General features: G+C 40.2%; 1 protein-coding gene across 4 annotated transcripts in view; it reads right to left on the reverse strand.

Moving 5' to 3' along the window:
• Positions 1-12,935: 12,935 nt before the first annotated feature.
• Positions 12,936-21,412, reverse strand: part of LOC124261400 (LIM domain-binding protein 3-like) — a 55,106-nt gene continuing 46,629 nt past the window's right edge. For all 4 annotated transcript variants that reach the window (XM_046695715.1, XM_046695714.1, XM_046695717.1 and 1 more), the window contains 6 exons: positions 21,003-21,040; positions 20,067-20,427; positions 19,566-19,752; positions 18,482-18,602; positions 16,323-16,438; positions 12,936-15,974 (listed from right to left, as the gene is read on the reverse strand). In XM_046695715.1, the coding sequence (XP_046551671.1) occupies positions 15,897-15,974; positions 16,323-16,438; positions 18,482-18,602; positions 19,566-19,752; positions 20,067-20,427; positions 21,003-21,040 (901 nt within the window). In that variant the 3' untranslated portion in view covers positions 12,936-15,896. The remainder of the gene's footprint in view (positions 15,975-16,322; positions 16,439-18,481; positions 18,603-19,565; positions 19,753-20,066; positions 20,428-21,002; positions 21,041-21,412) is intronic.

Below are 21,412 nucleotides of genomic sequence, written 5' to 3' on the forward strand. Positions count from 1 at the left end.
TCGTCACCTGCAGGAATCTGAAAGAGAGGAATAGCATCCTCCAGGCAACCAAGCATCTCAAGGGCCACGGCGTGTCTGTATCCCAGGACTTCACACAGAGAGTACGGGCTGTCAGGAAAATCCTGAAAAGTTACATGATGGATGCAAAAAAAGGAAGGTAAATTTGCAACTCTTAAATCAGACAAGCTACAAATTGAAAATAAACTTTATCGTCTTAATGAAACTCAAGACAATATCGTCCTGATCAAAACCTTCAAGCCTAGAACAGGGATTGCAGACCCGAACTCTACCCATTAGGGGTGTGGCCAAGGCCCAGGGGATACCACATGCAAGTGTCTATTCTGGAATATAGAGGGCATCAAAAACAAGTTTGGTAAATCGATATTTACTAGCTGTTGGAAAAATTATGATATCATCTCCTTAGTTGAAACCTGGTCCAATCCCTCTGACGTCTTTTCCTTTCCTGGCTACACTATCTACAACACAACACGACAGAAACAGGAACAAGCATTCAGGAACTCCGGTGGCATTGTAATCATGGTATCGGACACGATTTCAAAGTTTGTTTCCTTCATACCCAGCTGTAGTGAAAACATTTCCTGGCTTCATATAAAGCCTCCTAATCAGGCTCTAACATTATATTTCGGTGTTGTGTATTACTCTCCAGATAATTCTAGCAGATATGCTGATGAGGCAGTGTTTGATATACTTGAGGAAGAAATCAGCAATTTCCGGTCTTCAGATCCACTTTGCAGAGTTATAGTCCAGGGCGATCTCAATGCACGGACAGGCGATGGTTCATACAAAGACTATATCTACAACGATGACCCAACACATCTGCCTATAGACGAGGACATCAACTATGTCCCTGACGACGACATCCCACAACGGGTATCCCAGGATGCTGTTATCAATAGACGTGGCCACGCCCTCCTAGACTTCTGTATCAACACTGGGCTTAGAATATGCAATGGTAGGTTCTTTAAAGATAGTAATATTGGAAAAATTACATGTTTTGCTAATAGTGGCCAGAGTGTCGTGGATTATGTTTTATGCTCTGATAATGCCTTTTCATTGTTCAATGATTTTGAAATATCTGAAGAAGTAGAATTGACTCATTTACCAGTGACATTCTCATTGCTGTTTGATATGGGTGTAAACACTACCACTAAGTTGTATAATCTAACACCAAAGATCAAATTCTCTTTAAAGGGAGAATCTCTGTCTGAATACGCTACTAATTGGCAATCATTAGAGCCAAATGTTATGGAAATTTTTAATAGCCATATTGAAAACAATGATATCAACAGTGCTTCCTCTTTGTTTCATGCCACTGTCGAGTCATGCGCCGAACACTGTAAGCAACGCCAACTGGTCGGATCACATATACACAAGGGAGACAACTGGTACGATGATGAATGCCTTGCAGCACGAAATGTAGCTCGACGCTTACTCCGTGCCTTCCATGCCAGTAACGGTTCTTGTGACCGACAACGGTACATCGATTCGTGGTCCTCCTATAAACAGCTATGTGCATCTAAGCAGTCAGCATCTTTGGCAGACTTTACTGATAAACTATGCAGTGCACTATGTACTAAAGATAATAAATTGTTTTGGAAAACTGTCAAACCTAAATCACAATTTACAAAAAATAAGATAAAACCTATAGACTGGAACCTACACTTTCATGATCTCTTCCAAGGTCTGCATTTCTCAGTGGAGTATGAGGAATTCTATAATGAGGTGAATCAATTTGTTTTGTCTATCAGTGAGGAATTTATTGAACAATCTGCAAATTATGATGATCTAGACAATGAAATAAGTTATCAGGAAATTGTAGATGCCATAAACAGTATGCAATGTGGCAAATCCCCAGGTATAAGTGGTATTGCTATTGAATTCTTCAAAAGCGCCCCAAGAGAATGCATAGACATGTTGAAATCTTTATTTAACGGTGTCCTATCTACGGGTATCTATCCGACTGAGTGGACAGTAGGAGTAATTATTCCTATTTTCAAGAAGGGTAATGTCAATGATCCAGCCAACTACCGGCCTATAACCTTACTTGAAGTATCTGGCAAAATATTTTCAAAATTATAAGTACTAGACTAACTCTCTGGGCTGAGCGGGAAAGTTTCCTTGCCCCAGAACAGGCAGGCTTTAGACATGGATTCCAAACCCATGATAATATATTTATATTGAATTCGATCGTTCAAAGATACCTCTCTCTGTATAAAGGAAGATTATACTGTGCTTTTATTGACTTGAAAGCTGCGTTTGATTCGGTTGACAGGAACAGTCTCTTCTATAAACTGTGGTTGGGAAATGTTAAAGGGAAATTATTCAGATTATTGAAAAACATGTACAAATCTGTAAGATCATGTGTCTCTATAAATGAAGGATATACAGCATTTTTGAGTGCCAAAATGGCGTCCGCCAGGGTTGCCAACTATCCCTTTCTTGTTCTCATTTTTGTAAATGATATTGTAGAGAGCCTAGCATTAGATAACCAGAGGGTGTGAATCTGGAACTAATTGAATTGTTTATATTACTATTTGCTGACGACATTGTAATCTTTGACTTTTCTGTTGGTGGTCTCCAAAAGAGATTAGACAAATTAGTTGGTTATTGTGACCGTTGGAAACTAAAATCAATGTAGCAAAGAGTAAAATTATTGTGTTTAGAAAGGGTGGCAGACTTAAGAAATGCGAACGATTTTATCTAAAAATAATGTTATTGATACTGTCTCATCCTATAAGTACTTAGGGGTTCATTTATCCAGCTCAGGCTCGTGGTATATAACTCAAAAACCCTCATAGAACAAGCATGGAAAGTTCTTGGTATACTCAGATCATCAATACCTAATTTCTCAAATCTCCCCATTCATGTTTTGTTCAAAATATTTGATGTTAAAATTCTCCCAATCTTACTGTATGGCAGCGAAGTATGGGGATTTCACACAGCACCTAATGTTATTAATATCCATGACAAATTTTGCAAACAAGTTCTCAATCTTCCAAGAAGCACCCCGAATATATTCGCTCATGCCGAGCTTGGTAGACACTCCCTTAAAGTTAATATTTACTGTAAAATTATTAAATATTGGATAAGACTGGTATCTCAAGCTGATAATGTTATTTTAAAGAAAGTGTATGAATATCAATATCGAACTGCAGAGAAAGGACGCCCATGTTGGGCACTAAGTGTAAAAAGACTTCTAAATCAATATGGTTTTGGATATGCCTGGTTTTACCAGAATGTTGGGAATGTCACTACTTTCATATCTCTGTTCAAACAAAGATGTATTGACGTTCATAACCAATCATGGAAAGGTGATATGCTGTGTTTTTCTAAACTTGATTTTCTGAGTAATATCAAAAACAAAGTTTGCTTAGAGTTCTACATTAATCACGTTCAATGCAAAGTATTTCGTATTGCCTTAAGTAGAATTAGAAGCTCCAGTCATATGTTAATGATTGAATATGGTAGACGCCTTGGTCTAAAGCGAAATGAACGCTTGTGTCCATTGTGTATTATTCCTACTGTAGAAAGCGAATTTCATTTTTGCCTAGAATGTCCATTTTATAATAATCTTAGAGAAATGACAATTCCAAATTATTATTACAATTTCCCGTCACAACAGAAACTGTCTCAGTTGTTCATGACGAAGAATATACTTCTTATTAATAATCTTGGAAAATTTGTGTATCTAGCTTTAAAGAAGCGTAATGCATTCTTGAGTGTATAGTACCCCTACAGCCTCTTGTATCTGCTGATTAGTACTTGTGCTAATATTGAATATTTTATGGCGCTTGTTAGACCTTGCACTTTGTACATTTGTATAATGGGCCTGTGGCCCCTTTACTTGAATAAACCTCTCTCTCTCACTAGGTGTTTGCACGTATTCATGTGGCCACCATCTGGTCATTAACCAACGGATTTGTGGATTCTTTTAAGTGCACAGGGTTGTGTACTGTGCACTAGGGGTTGTGGCAACACTGAAAGAGTCTGCACACAAACTTGACTCCAAGGTTTTTACACAATTTGACAATTTCCTTTTACTTATTTTGAAAGACCAAATCTTCAAATATACTCATGCCAATAATGGGTGTCATCCCCCTCCCCACCTCAACCCCACACACACCTCTTTAATTAACAAATTGAATGGGGTGACAACCATTATAGGTTATATAGTATATAGTATAGTTCAAATATGCACAAAATGTTCTTTAGATTTTAATTATTATGTAAATGTTCCAATTGTTCAAGCCACATCACATGTCTCTTCATGAAGCTGAATACACTGCAGCATGATTGTACAACCTGTTTTCCCCATCCCATTTGTATGTCCGGAGGAACTTGCAAATAACAACTGAAACACACACTATAAAAAAAAGCAGTAACTTTTATAAATGTAATAACAATGCCTTGACAAAATCAAATTGATGGAAACATTTACTGACAATAGATCATTTCATTTTGCTTGTTTCGGGAGACTAAGTCTTCAAATAGTCCAAATAGGCACAAAGTGTTCTTTAGATTTTCACAATTTTGTAAATGTTCAAATTGTTTAAGTCACATCACATGTCCATCTAGTACAGAGTGAACAGTCTCTTGACGAAGCTGAAGACACTGCAGCAGCATGCTGTCTCAAATGACTGTGGCTGACTTGGTTCTTGCAGGTGGCTCACATCAATCAGGACATAGGATTCTGTTTTCACAGGCTGTACTGTAAATGGTGATGTGGGATTTCCCAAGTCTATCTCAGGTATGTCCTGCTCCAAGTTCATGGAGGAAAGTATCGCACATGGTTTTGTGGGATCTCCCAAGTCTATCTCAAGGATGTCCTGCTCCAAGTTCATGGAGGAACCAGACAATGACCGAAGGGCAGGGTTAGGGAGAGGGGTCTGGGTGATGGGTGGGGATACCTCAGCAGTTGACAGCTTAGAGGGGAAAGGAAGGCAGTGTAATGAGGACAGAAGATGTGTAAACAAATAGCTAATTTAATAATCTTTCTTCCATATTAAAATGGCATAGTGTGTGATTGTTTCCAGAAGGTACATGTCAAAGTTGTCTACTTCTTCTAATCAGAAATCTTGATTTATTGTTTTCTTTTAATTATATTTAAATCTAATGAATGGTTTACACCTAAAATGGCGACAAAAAACTCCAAATCACAACCGTCTGTTTTATATCATGGGGAGAGGTCAAGAAAATCCCTAGATGACCTACTGGGAGAGGGACAGATTTGTCGGAGGGGCAGGCAGCAATGGTAGGACGCTGAGACTTTCTCAACTCTTCCCGAGCTGCCGAGGGAAATGATGAATAAATCTATGTAAAACGTATTTTAAAATTGATGCTAGATAGGGAAATGGATCTAAGACTTAAAATAAAAAATATGAATTATCATTATTTCCAACCTCCGCAGTTGGGTCCTGTGTTTTCAACTTATAAAATCAGACTGCTGTGTTCTTTACGTGGAAATAAGTCCACATTATCTTATATACACGTATTATATATGATTCACATAAAGATTTGAGGGTCTCATGAAAATCGTGTTTACTCGTTAGCTAACTACTGAGGTTTGTTGATCGAACGCCATTAGGCAGACATGCGGCCAAAGTTAGACTTACTGATAATATACCGAAATCAAAACCAAATTTAACTTAAAAGACCTAAATAATGTACCTTGATGGTAAACACTTGCAACACTCGTGAACATGATGCAAAGTTGGTCACAAGTGTGAATCAAATCGTAAAATGACAGCAGAGACTTGGATTTTGCAACACAGATGCTAAACAACAATGGCGTCGTTTGCAGAGAACAGTCACCATGGAGATGTTCTCGCGAGATCACAACGGGTGTTTTCAGGTGAACTGGCAACGAGGATGTGTTGCGTGAAGAATGTTATCCAGTCTGCTTCTTATCACATATGTCCTCTTAACCCTCACTTTGAAGTCGAATAAAATTCAACATACATCACGCACACAAACAGGTATTACAGTTTGAACTCTCCAGGCCATCTTCCTGTTTCTTGATACCATCCACTATCATCTTAGTCAAAGCAAACGTGCTGAAAATGAAATTTCACAATTTGCTGTATCGCCATTTTTGAAACATTACGAAATCGCTATTCACGGCCTTATTTGGTTATGTTTTGAAATGAAAACATCGGATGATTACTCGAAGTAAGGATAACATCAAATCACCGGTGAAACGTCGCCGATAAACCTAGAATCGGTTGGGATACACAAACACGAACGCCGAAGTGAGCTCTCGGCCATATAATTTGGATAGTGTTTACAAACGCACGTTTCGCGAAGGCCGGTAATGGGCCTATTACATAACCCACATTTCACACTAAGCTGCGACAAATACATCACTGAATACCTCATTCGGTTTAGAATCAAACAGCAAATGATATGTGCCACCAAAGCCAAGTGTCTAGATCATATACTAGATGAAATCAAACGAAACATATTGGGTGTGAAAACAAACGTCGAGATTTTGCTCTGTGTAGCATTTTCTCAAATTTTCAGACTTCCATACGTCTATTCGTAGCATGCATAGGCTCAATACTTTTGGAATATGCATGGAAAGAGTATCGTAGCAAGAAAAAATAAATGAAAAATAACACAATACAATGATTCCATAAATTGCTAACAAATTGTCAAATTTTCCGCGTAACGTGACGCCATAACTGACGCAAAATTACCCAGAACGACAACGGTAATATTATCGACATTTCTGACTTCTTCTCTTACTTACAATGAAAGCAATAAAAACAAATAACAGCACGCAGATAGTCAGAATGTTTCTGATTACTTACATGACATATTTATGTACAAAAGATCCCTGAATCGAGGGAAGGTCTCCCAAAAAATCCTGCGTACCACTGTCAGCGAACCCGCCATTTTGTAAATAAATCGGTCACCGCTTGTGAGGTCATACGTCAACATTGTTGTCCATATTTCGTATTTCTTTAAGGTGAAGCCGGTCGGTTGAATGGTATCGGTATGGAAGGTCGGTATCCTTTGAGTGAGTGAGTGGGTATGGTTTCAAAGGCGGATCCAGGAATTTTCAATAGGGAGGGAAGGGAGGTTCGAAACCCCCTGAAATATATGTCTTGCCATGTCCTCCTCTGGTCAAACGGTACAGTATTATTCTGATAGGTTCACACAAATGGAGTTATCTTTTTCATCTTTCTATGTATAATAATGAAGAGAAATAGACACATAATAATGAACAAGGAAAGGTTCTGTTCTGACAAAATAGTTGTGTCTTTTTCATTTACGTTAGATTACTGCCAAGCAGATGCGCGTCTTGTCCATATTCAAGCTGTCAAACTGTCTAATTGTTAATCTTTTCAGGAAATCTATTCAAATGGTAAAATCAGTCATTTCATGTTCTGTCAAAATAGTGTCAAATTCTGACAATCTGACTAACAAAGAATTGGTACTGTACTCAGTCAGTACTGTGTCTGAATGAGGTATGTCTGTGGGCAGATTTTTGCCGACATGTTACTGAAAGGTAAAAATTCAAAGAATACATTATTAACCTTTAGTGACTGTCAAATTGATTTATCTTATAACATTGACAACATCACCCGAACACAACCGACCTCAGAAAAAACATGCAAAATGTGTGGCATGAATGTGCTCCACTCTTCACACATGCACCCTGATCGGTGTAAACCTACCTGTAATCATTCCTCTGGTACAACTTGTTGCTTAGATCAACCACATCACACGTATGGACTGGCCTGCAAGGTCACTTGATCTGAATCCCATTGAACATGCTTGGGACATTATTGGTAGTCGTGTTAACGGTCTCCATGTTCACCCCTAGACTCTTGATGACCTTGAGCAGGCGTTACAGAGAGAATGACATAATATTCCACAACAGCAACTTTAAAGACTCATTTGGTCAATGCAAAGAGGTGTAGAAGCTTGCATTTGTGCTCATGGTGGTCATTCGCGTTACTGAACACTGCTTCACTGTCCAAAACAGACTTGAATCTTAATGTTAACATTTTACTCCATCAATGCAGCACATTTTGCACGACTGTTTCACGGGTACACACTTTTGATGATTTGTAAGTCTATTATTTGTCAATACCATTATATTTCATTTTGTTAATCGTGTGTACATATGTTTCACCTTTCTATTGCATCATTCCATTATTTGCAATTTCAATAAATGAAACTGTAATGAGACTAAAAATTTGTGTTGCTTAACTTTTTGTGAGGAGTATATAAATAAGAAATGTCTTATGACGCATTTTGATATTCTTTATAATACACTTAATCCATAACCCAAACAGGGCCCTGTCGGTAGTTTTTATTTGTATGTGTTTTTCGTGCTTTCAAGAAGTCCGTGGAAAAATGGCATAAAACGTGCTCTTTAAAAAGTGTGGCTCGAATCATTGTCACCAAAATCATTGTTTAGTCGTCGACGGGTCCGAAAAACGCAAATTTTGAAGAATCTGATTGCATTTCTCTATGCCACGGCGAACTGAAAATGAAAGAAGGTGAGCCATTGGAATACTTGAAACCGGAACACCCCAGCGCAACGTTGCACAGCAGTTAACGTTCACAGGAACACCATCAGCCGTTTGTGAAGATGTTATCAACAAAACGCCGTCGTTGCAGACCGTCACCGTGGCCGTCCACCTGTAACCACGCAACGCAACGATGGTTGGATTCGAACCACCTTTCTGCGTCAAAGATTCCAACCAGCCACACTAACAGCCCGAACAGTTCCTGGTGTCGCAGGATATCGCCAAGGGATATTCGCTGGCGTCTAGCTGCACACAGGATAATAATGAGAATAACTTTGGCTGTATATAGCGCTGGTATCCAGTGATCGCTCTCAAAAGCGCTTCTAGGAGTTCTACATTGACTGGAGTGAAACACATCGTTGTATGTCTTGAGATGTTTCTGGAAAGTGGCAACATCTTGAATATTTCTGATGTCAGTAGGGAGACTGTGGGTACAGCTGCTGCAAAGAACCTATCTCCAAATTAATGATGCTTTGCGAGATGCTGGCACGCAGAGCAGATTCTGATCCCCGTACGAAGAGTTCTTGCTGGTGTGACTGGTTATGAGGTTTGCAAATACTGTGCTGCAAGGCCATGCCTTGCTTCGAACACAATGAGGAGGATCTTGTACCGAATCCTGCTGGAGTTCTGTTTGATTGGCATTTTAGAAGTTGATGAGAAATAAGAAAGGTACGTTACTCTTATGGATAACAATTTCTTTATTATAGTATGATGCGACGTTTCGGTTTAGATTCTTATACCGTTGTCAAGCAAGAGTAAAGGAATAGAGCACAGAACCGACCTATATACATGTAACAGGGATTAAGTAAGACAACATGAGGGTATGTATAAAGAGGGGGTAAGGAAACAACAACAGTGAATATGGGTAATTATGCAGTAACAATAGTAGGAAGCCAACTGTGATGAGGCAGGTCAAAGAATACACAGCAGATAGGTTTAATTAGCAAGGATGATGGCTGGAGTGCTCTTTTATCAGTTCATTATAGGCGTTGACGGAGAATTAGGCTTTGTTATCCAAATTTCTTGTCCTTGTAGTGAGTCTTACGGCTGAACTTTGAGCATGCAGTAGCTTGTTGATGAGACGTTTAGGGAGACCAAACAGAAAAGCGTTACAATAGTCCAGGTGTGATAAGACACAGGACTTGACTGACATTGCTGCAGTTTCGTTATCAATTTATTTCCTGATCTGGCTGATATTTCTGATAATAAGGTAAGCTTTCTGGCAGACTTTGTTGATATGTGGCTCACAGCTGTACATAACAGGGGTCCGAGGACAGAACCTTGAGGGACGCCATATTTGAGTTGCACTTTTTGTGAAAGATAGTTATTGCTTTTTACTGCTTGATATCTTCCTATGAGAAGCAGGTGTCAAACATACATCAATGACCATGGTGGACATACACGTTATTGACTGTGAATTTCATTTTGACCGTTCCTTCACTGTGGGAAAAGCGTCTGGCGATCCTATTGTGGAATGATTTTCATGCAATATTAAAAAGTCTAATCATAAACACATCAGTGTTAACTCATATCTAACTTTTGCCTTTGAGTATATTTCAACCGAACAATGTCTTCTCACCCTTGTTGCAGACTTGTTCTCGTCGCTATATGGCTGAAATAATGCCGATGTGACGTAAAGCCCAACTCAACTCAGCTCACCCTTGTTACATAGCAACAGTTACACTGTCACATTCCTCATTGTGTTATATTTCTGTTCATCCTCTAGATCCCGGGGCAAGACTAATATGTCGTCTCTAAAAATACACATTGATAGAAACAAAGAACTCCATAGAAACTGCTTGCTTCGTTCAGGGGTCTAGCATTTCAGTAAGGGCTGAGTGAAACTGGCGGTTATCTTCCAGAAAGGGACTGTGGAACAGGTTATTCCAGATTTAGCATTTCTGTAAACCTACACCGTGTGATGTAAAACGAGAGAACCCCTTCTCCAAGAGGTAGTGTTGGTTTACCGAAATGCGAGCCCTGGAGATATTGAGGATGACTTCGGTCGTTGTGCCTGCTTTCCACACCCTGCACGATAAATAGATGTCCTTTTTCGTTTTAGTATAAATGAATCTCGAAAAAAGTCCCCACTGAGAGCTGTTTCCTTCCAAAAACATTTAACTAAACAACTTTAAGCAGAGACCATATAATAGACTATTACATGATCAGTGCTTAAAGGTAGTTAAGCTTTCGAAACGTTTTATGGTAGTCATGTAGAGGACATTACAAAATGTGATGCATCTGTAACAAAAATTATGTCAGATGCCATTCCATTCCTTTCTTTGACGTGTTCCATACTTTCACAAATATTTTCAGATATATTGTCTAGCCTTTGTTAATGTTTGGATGATTGCCTCTGATGGAACAGGATACGGTCATTTCATTTGCGAACACCTGGTGTCATCACTCATTCAGGGCGAACACATGCTCTGCCATCGTATCTCATGACAATCACTGGGTTGTAGGACTCCAGTATTAACAGACAACCCCTATACAGCTGCAACATTGTTTAGGATGCCTTGAACAAGCAAGCAAACACATATTCATAATATATACTCATCAAAAATAGTTAAGCACCATACCAATATTCAATATGTAAGTATTATATGGATCATAATATGAACTATTAAATACTTAATATTGAAAATTGGGGTGGTCCTTAACTTTTGTTGTTGAGTATAGTTAGAATTGTACAATCAACACTGCTTTTAGCAGGGATTTCTTATGAATGTGGAATGGGTTTTGTAACTTTTAGTTAGGTTCAGAATGCTTGTAAACTGCATTTATTCTGATTATTGTAGGTGTTCTAGTTGTGGACACTATGGTGTAACAAATCCTTAATCAAATCAAATTTTGTCCTGAACTACAACAATTACCCACTTTCATGGACAAATCTATAGATTTAACCATTTCGTTTGATTAATCTATGACTTCACAGATTATAGAGGACAGCAGATTGTTGTGCATTATGGCTGCTGAATAGCTCACAGTATTTAATATATACTCAGCAGCAAAAAAAACCTGTCAGTACGAATTCAAAAATAGACAGGCACTGTAATCAAATCATTACAGAAATGGACATACGAAGCAGATCAAAAACATTTTTTGTGCACAATATCTTGACACATCAATGAATAACTCAGCACAATTTCAAGACATTACATGAACGTTTGCAGTCCATTCAGACCCTTGACTTCAGTATCTAGTGTGACCACGACGTGACAATAACTGCAGCACAGCGTCTATGCATGGAGTGCACCAATCGATTGATGAAGGCCATTGGCACCTTGAACCACACTCTGGGCGTTCATGCTGGAAAATGTTGTTCCGGTGACGTGCAAAATGTGGTATGACGTGGGGTCTGAGAGCTTGGTCGATATGGCACACCGCTGTGATGCAGCCTCCTCCCCGTGGACCAAGGTTCTGGAACACCACAGGACCCACTCTCTGGTTCAGGCCTATTCCACCCCATACCATGATGCTTGCACCTCCACATGAGTCTCTTTCCATAACACATTGGTCTGAGTAACGCTGGCCATGTCGTCGCCATATTCTTGTTCTGCCATCTGCAGTTGATACGTAGTACCGACTCTCATCTGTGAGCAGAACAGTTCTCCATTGCCTGTATCGCCAGTTCTGGTGTTCTAAGGCAAACTATAGACGTTCATGCCAATGACGAGGGGTGAGGATAGGTCCACGGTCAGGTCGTCTTGTGGTCACCCTTGGTCTGCCAGTACAGGGGCGATCATTTGTAGTGTTGGTGGTCCAGAAACGTTGCTTTAGCCTGTAGATGGTCCGAAAGTTGACCTGGAAGTGATTGGCAACGGCTTGTATAGTGTAGCCAGCTTCAAGTCTTCCTAGCGCCTGGTTCCTCTGAGCTGCCATGAGTCGCAGCATCATGCTGACATTGTAATGTGAATGTTTCAACCAGGTTTTGGGGTGCATTTTATAGGGCTGGTCCTTGTGAACAGCAGGTGCAGCATGAGTTGCATGAAAAACATGGAGAACACCGTACCATCTCCGAGATCAGGTTGCGTTTTGGAGACCATTTCCTGAGTTTGGGAAGAAATGTCTTTGCTCAGGTAAAGTTGGAGATGTCAAAAATATACAATCAAAACATAAAATGAGTTTACAGTTATCCGCTTCTGCGAAGGAAAATTCCAAACTGACGTTTCTTTTGCTGCTTAGTATATGATGAAATAAAATTCCCTGGTCGTTGGGGATGGTACCATCCCATCAATCAAAAAATATTACACATAGTGAATACTTAAAAATATCACCAAAATTGGAACTCCATTCAACACCTTTTTTTTCAACCAATCCCATTGCAGCATCCACTCATTTCACAAGAAAAGATAATACAACACGTAATCATATTATTCCTTGCGTTTATTACTCGGAACATGATATGGTTGGAAAGTAACTATCAAATATTACAAGGAGTTCTGTTCAAGGACAGTTCAGTATTAATTTGCATCCAAACACGAGGATCTCAATGTTATATCTGGGTGTGTTCACCTATGTAGCCACACAGATGGGATCAAACTCAAGATTTAAAATAAACAAACAAAACAGCCCTTCGTACTACCATCATGTCAAGGTATATTCATCATGTGGACTATATATATACACTGTATGCAATGTATACAACAGAGCAAGCCTTATATAACATCTTCTAGGGGCGATATATTCTATAACGCATCAACTTCTTTGCGAAACATTCAATAACGCATCAGTTTCCTGGCGATATATTCAATAACGCAATTGCTTCTGTGTGATATATTCAGTAACACATCAACCTCCATGCAATATCTCCTATACTGCACCAACCCCTTGAGTACCATGCAAAATATTCATTGAGATGACTTCAGGCAAATCGTACACTACATCATCTTTCATGAATAATTTTCTGTCAAGATTCCACCCATTTCTGACATATTCAGATTCATGTCAAATCCTCTGTAATAATTCTGCAACTTGTCTCTGTTCATGTAATTTTTCATCACTACATCCATATGCACGACTTTCATTTATACTACCCAACACTTGTTAAAGACCAGTCACGTATAGTCAAAGGTGTGTTCCTTAGCAAACAATGGGTACTATATACCATCCTTGAGAACACATGTGCTTGAGTGTTTGATAAACCCCTCACATAATGCATGGAAATGATTTTATTTTTGAAGGAGATTCATTCCATAAACCCATGTCATAAAAGTTTCTTTTCATTCTTCGGTGCAAATCATGCACAGGTTTAGGCAAACATTTGGGTAATAGCCAAAAACAAGGTGAAAATTTCAGGAAAATATTTGGACTATAACAACTGTAACATTTCATACAGCATTATGAAAAACTGAGGTGCTAAACTGACAAAAGTCCAACACAAGGGAATTGTTGCAAGTGTAAAACCTGCTCTAATGGCATCCATATTGAAACAGTCACACCTCTGCTGTCACAACATACTGTGTTCCTAGCTACTAGTTCCACTTGTGTGACCATTTCTTTAGATGATAAATGAAATCAATAAATCGTACAAAAATGTTTTGGCATACATATATTAAGTTGAAAATCATTTCAAAATTGCATATGTCTTTTAAATTTAGGCCACCTGAACTCAAGCAGAAAAGATGATCGAAAAGGCTGTAAGAAAATAGTATTTCTTGCAAAGGTCATAAAAATTGTACATATTGCTCGAGGCAAACTTAAAAAAGTCATAAATTACTTAGAAATTTGTATATCAACATTGTATAATCTTTGTACAATATATCTATATAAATAGGTTAAAAATACAAGATTTGCATATATTGTAGAGACCCTGATAGAAAGCAAGAAGAGAAGAGTCGACAACTATCTACAAGGCCTATATACACAAGTGAAGACATTATGCAGGGGAGGTAAGAATAGGTGTCAACAGCATATATATATATATACAGTAATTACACATAGGTTTGTACGCAGAACTCAAACTACACATTGAAGCATATGAATGTGGAATATTCACAAGTCATTTAAAACTTCATACTATTAATTAGATCCTAAGATATTCATTCAACACGACGCATATGGAAATTTTGAAACAATAAACTCTCTTTCTAAACACAACAAACCCCCCCACCCCCACAATAAAAAAAAAATGTCACAATTCACATTGGACAAAATATTTAATTCTTTAATGCTGGTATATGAAAATTATGCAAATGCATCCACAGAAATAACGTTATTTTTCATTTAGCATATAACATGAGATCTCAAGAAATATTCATATATCAGATAAATATGATTAACTTATGCCTAGAACACAGTAATTCATAACTTTTAAAATTAATCAAACACGGATATATGGTTTATATACCACAGGAACTAATATATATATCTCTAAAACCAGGCAAATGATATGTTAATGTTGACGGTTACTTGGGTTACTAGGCGATACAAAATTTGGTATGTTATTGTATGCTTCATTTTTTAACTTACGAAACACAACTTAAGTTGAATGGCTGTTTCATTGGTGAAGAAGCGTTATGGCAGTTTGTAGCAAACAAGATCACAAGGCACACAAAGAAGATACTTTTCTCCTAAAACATATTTCAATGTTACATTTGGCTAATCCCACAGATTTAGACATTGGTTTATATACACATTCTGCACACAAAGACTGAATTAACCAATCAGATTAACAGATTGTGCCTTGTGCTTTTTTATCTCGCTTTTTAAAGATATTCATTCTCTGAGATAAGTCCAAATACTCATATCTTTTGACACCTTTCAATATTCAAATCAGGAGATATATCAACAGATATATGCGAACAGTTATTAAAAAATAACAACCTAACAAATGTCATTCATACACAAGAAATCTCATTTATTCAAGACTTATTGCCAAACATGCATACTAATTCATTTTTTTCAATTTTATTATAATAAAACTTCACAATTCCTACTTCTTTCACATGTATGTGTAAAACAGTATCAAACTATAGAATTTGAAAAATATCCATTTATTGACAGGAAAAGATCAAAGACTCCAAATCAGGACTACATGTTAAAAAAACACTTGACATTTTATGCATATTTTATGCATTTCAAAAAGATATTTATATAAACTGTATGCTTATATAATCAAGGCACACAGTAACATGATGTTTTATTGGCTAAAAAGGAATTATTGAAATGAGGATGGAGTGAAAACCAAGACCCTAGCTAGCTATCCATTTCACCACAAGGCACCGCAAACCATCGTCCGTGGAATAACCCAGTCCTTCAGCCAGAACTTATCTTTACTTATTAGTCAACAGTTGTATTGTCAGAATAATTATTGTATCTTCCAGTGTTGTTCTATCGTACATGTTTCTTGCAGAAGGGCTTTCCAGCCTTGACATAGAAAGGAGCACCTTCCAAACTAATTTGGCAAGTCTGAAAAAGAAAGAGTGACAGAAAGTTAGCAGACGTATGATGAAAAGTCCACCTCAAATCAAGCTAAACATTTCCTCAGACAAATTCTGTGTATTCAAATTTAAGAAATACTCCAAATATAACCTTATGTAATGAGTTGTTTGAGATAAGCTGCAGGTTAATATTACCCCATACAGAACAAAGCGCAAAAAACATGTAATGTTACTTGAAGAAAAAGAAGTCATCAAGTATAAATTAATAAAGCTTTGACATACATACATTTATTCATATTTTCAAAATTACTCTTAAAAGCACAGCGAGACAAACTTGGCATTGGTTATGAACAGCATACAAAGGGAGGTAACTCACCGAGCAGTTGAAGCATTCTGAATGGAAGTTCTTGCCCATGGCCTCAACCCATTTGTCGCCGGGTTCAATGGGGAAGCTGCACCCAGAGCACATTGTCTGGAACATGGCGTTCCAATCTACGGACAAAACAATTATATGGATGAAAATGTGAAAATTTGTCCTGAATGATTATCCTGTCATGAATACACAGTAGCTCTTACAAAACTTAAGCCAAACAAATTTAGAGCGTCTATTCAATAGGCCTAATTCTTCATTAAAATTTGCACAGGGACACAACCATGGGGTACTGGGGACCTAGTGTGTCCTGGAATCTCCATTGGGAGACATGCATGGGGTACTGGGGACCTAGACTGCCCTGGAATCTCCATTTGGAGACATGCATGGGGTACTGGGGACCTAGACTGACCTGGAATCTCCTTTGGGAGACATGCATGGGGTACTGGGGACCTAGACTGTCCTGGAATCTCCATTGGGAGACAAGCATGGGGTACTGGGGACCTAGTCTGTCCTGGAATCTCCATTGGGAGACAAGCATGGGGTACTGGGGACCTAGACTGTCCTGGAATCTCCATTGGGAGACAAGCATGGGGTACTGGGGACCTAGTCTGACCTGGAATCTCCATTGGGAGACAAGCATGGGGTACTGGGGACCTAGACTGTCCTGGAATCTCCATTGGGAGACAAGCATGGGGTACTGGGGACCTAGACTGTCCTGGAATCTCCATTGGGAGACAAGCATGGGGTACTGGGGACCTAGACTGACCTGGAATCTCCATTGGGAGACAAGCATGGGGTACTGGGGACCCATAGACTGACCTGGAATCTCCATTGGGAGAGACAACCATGGGGTACTGGGGACCTAGTCTGACCTGGAATCTCCATTGGGAGACAAGCATGGGGTACTGGGGACCTAGACTGACCTGGAATCTCCATTGGGAGACAAGCATGGGGTACTGGGGACCTAGACTGACCTGGAATCTCCATTGGGAGACAACATGGGGTACTGGGGACCTGGACCCATTGGGATTACTGTCCTGGAATCTCCATTGGGAGAGACAAGCATGGGGTACTGGGGACCTAGACTGACCTGGAATCTCCATTGGGAAACAAGCATGGGGGGGACCTGGGGACCCATTGGGAGACAAGCATGGGGTACTGGGGACCTAGACTGGAATCTCCATTGGGAGACAAGCATGGGGTACTGGGGACCTAGACTGACCTGGAATCTCCATTGGGAGGCAACCATGGGGTACTGGGGACCTAGTCTGTCCTGGAATCTCCATTGGGAGACAACCATGGGGTACTGGGGACCTAGTCTGTCCTGGAATCTCCATTGGGAGACAACCATGGGGTACTGGGGACCTAGTCTGTCCTGGAATCTCCATTGGGAAACAAGCATGGGGTACTGGGGACCTATTCTGTCCTGGAATCTCCATTGGGAGACATGCATGGGGTACTGGGGACCTAGTCTGTCCTGGAATCTCCATTGGGAGACAAGCATGGGGTACTGGGGACCTAGTCTGTCCTGGAATCTCCATTGGGAGACAAGCATGGGGTACTGGGGACCTAGTCTGACCTGGAATCTCCATTTGGAGACATGCATGGGGTACTGGGGACCTAGACTGTCCTGGAATCTCCATTGGGAGACATGCATGGGGTACTGGGGACCTAGACTCTGTCCCATGGAATCTCCATTGGGAAACAAGCATGGGGTACTGGGGACCTATTCTGTCCTGGAATCTCCATTTGGAGACAAGCATGGGGTACTGGGGACCTAGTCTGACCTGGAATCTCCATTGGGAGACAAGCATGGGGTACTGGGGACCTATTCTGTCCTGGAATCTCCATTTGGAGACATGCATGGGGTACTGGGGACCTATTCTGTCCTGGAATCTCCATTGGGAAACAAGCATGGGGTACTGGGGACCTATTCTGTCCTGGAATCTCCATTTGGAGACAAGCATTGGGTACTGGGGACCTAGTCTGTCCTGGAATCTCCATTGGGAGACAAGCATGGGGTACTGGGGACCTAGTCTGTCCTGGAATCTCCATTGGGAGACAAGCATGGGGTACTGGGGACCTAGTCTGTCCTGGAACATCCATGGAACCTATATCACCTTGAATCCCCTCTCCCAATGACATGCTGGGCCCTGACTCACCTTTCTCACAGTAAGGGTTTCCGTCCTCGATGTGGAACTGGTTTCCACCAATGGGCTGCTTGCATTGGAAGCACAGGAAACACTGAGGATGGTAACTCTTCTGCAGAGCATTCACACATTCCTGGAAACAAAACACAGTACATTCAGCACTTGGTGAGTGAGTAAGTGAGTTTTTACACTTCTTTTAGCAATAGTCCAGCAATATTCCAGCAATATCACGGCGGGAGACACCAGAAAATGGCGACACACAATGTACCCATGTGGAGAATCAAACCCAGGTCTTCGGAGTGATGAGCAAACGCTTTAACCACTAGGTTACCACTCCGCCCCTCAGCACTTAGTGAGTAAATCTATACAATTCCTGAAATAATGCTTAGAATTCATGCCTTGCTCCCACACTGGACAAGCTGAATTTCAATTAACAACTTATACACAGAAACCATTGAACTGCAATAACTCAATTCAATACTCAAAACCTACTTCCACATGAGACACAGCATGAAAATAACAAAACATAAGAAAGTGTGGTTTCAAAAACAATTAAGATTTAAACTTATAAACCTCCAGTGACGTCACATTATTGTCTCCTTTTACCAAGTAAACCTGTACAGGCAGTTTCGCGGGCATTCTCCAAGAAATCCAGTGGATTTTCTACAAAACTGCCCCCATCCAGGGAATTTTTTTTAGGAATAACCCTTGACTTTGAATTATTTTTCTCCTTTTGAAGATTGATATCTTTTGAAGATTGATATAAGTCTTGCTAATACTGAATACGATAATAAAATATCACATTATTGAAAACATCCAATATATTGTGCTGATGCGTGGTTTCGAACCTGCAACCCTTCACTTACTTGCTTGGCGGTTTTATCCACTAGGCTACGAAGAATCACTGAAGAATGAGATTGTTTGTCAGTATGAACCATGTGTTCCTCACAAGACGGGTAGTGCGGCCAGCACACGTACGGAACATGGGTAGCGCGTGCAGAACACCCCCAACAGTTGCAGTTGCCATCAAGAACAGTCATATTATAAAAGGGTGTTCGACAACTTATTTTGAGTAGTATACATAATAAAAACTTACTCCAACAATGGCAGCATTGCACTTAGTACATTTGGGGGCAAAGTACAGCTCGTAGTCTCGCTCACAGTAGAGATAGCCGCCCTCCTCCACGAAGCCGATGTCAATCAGCTTGACACCACAGCGGGGGTTGGCACAGATAAAATGATCGGGACACCACGTCTTGCCCATGGCAACCACAAATGGACCTCTGGAACACACAAACCAAGTCTTGTGTTTCAAACATTTTGTTTGTAAGTACTGTAATAAGTGTTCAGGATCCCAATCATGAAGTGCCTGTAGTATTACAAGCTATCGTAACAGTATAGCTAAACATAGGCTTACAAATGACATTGTGTGTTAACACTTTATGGATTGGGCCCTTCAAAAACTAAAATTTGAAACAATTCATGCTGATCTTTGTACCGAGGATTTCAAAATAAAACTCAAACAAAGGTTATTTCACAACTTTAGAGTTGTTTAAAACTACAAGTTTGTGTAAGCAATAAGGTGTCAAATCTTTACCTAATGGTATTCCCGCACTGGGCACAGGTGGCCACTCTGGGAATGTCAGCTCCAGTTGCTCCCTGTTGGCGCACCACAGCATCACCCTTTTTAAACTTTGTTGCTCCCTTGCCGGTAGGCTTGGGCACAGGGCCTCGGCCCATAGGTCCTCCCATAGGTCCTCCCATAGGTCCTCCCATAGGTCCTCCCATGGGTCCTCCCATAGGTCCTCCCATGGGTGCCCCCTTGGCTGGGCCAAGAGGTGGTGGTGCAGGGGCTGAGGGGGCCCATGGCTTGGCAGCAGGGGTACTGGCCGGCACTGGGGCTGGGGCTGGGGCTGGGCCTGGGGCTGGCTTAGGTGGAGCCCATCCAGAGTGTTTGGCTGAAGAGAGAAAATACTTCTGTGTTCAATGGTGACAAAATGTTTCTGGACTTCTATTCTGGTCATCGTCCACTCATCCACATATCCTATCTGTCCGGGAGATGTGGAGTCTATTCCTTCTGTCTCAACATGCTTCCATCCATTTGCAAATCTCTCATTCATCCATCAGTAGATAACCTATATTAACAATCCATTTATCCCTTTAACACAGATCACCCTCCCAATGCAGATCACCCTCCCAACGCAGATTATCCTACCAACGCAGATCACCCTACCAATGCAGATTGCAGATTATCCTCCCAATGCAGATCACCCTCCGAATGCAGATCACCCTCCCAACGCAGATTATCCTACCAATGCAGATCACCCTCCCAACGTAGATTATCCTCCCAACGCAGATCACCCTCGCACCGCAGATTATCCTACCAATGCAGATCATCCTACCAATGCAGATCATCCTACCAATGCAGATCACCCTCCCAACGCAGATCACCCTCCCAATGCAGATCACCCTCCCAACGCAGATCACCCTACCAATGCAGATCACCCTCCCAACACGCCAACACCCAACGTACCTCCTCCAGCTGCCTGTCCAGGTGTTACTCCTCCACCGCTGTAAACAACAAACAAACAAACAATCAACAACAGGTACATGCAATGTAAAGTGTTCAGCAAAACAAATAGTTTCATCTGAAAGGAAGACTTTAATTTCTAATTTCACAAAAACAATTCAGAGTATTACTACATGTATATCCATTAAAGGAGGGTTCTGACCCACAGTACATTGTTAAAGTGCAAAGACGTAAACAGTTATAACACAGTAAAGACATACACAAGTACTGTTTGTCTACAACTAATCGCTAGTCTACTATTAGTAGGCTTGGAGCAGAACAGATTAATATCTCATGCACATAATGCTAAACTATGTCATTATATGTGATTATTCCAACATGTTCCATATGTTAAACAATAGCAAAATATATTC

This window comes from Haliotis rubra, unplaced genomic scaffold, assembly GCF_003918875.1.
Source record: "Haliotis rubra isolate DU_JTF1 unplaced genomic scaffold, ASM391887v1 Scf8, whole genome shotgun sequence".
NCBI lineage: Eukaryota > Metazoa > Mollusca > Gastropoda > Lepetellida > Haliotidae > Haliotis > Haliotis rubra.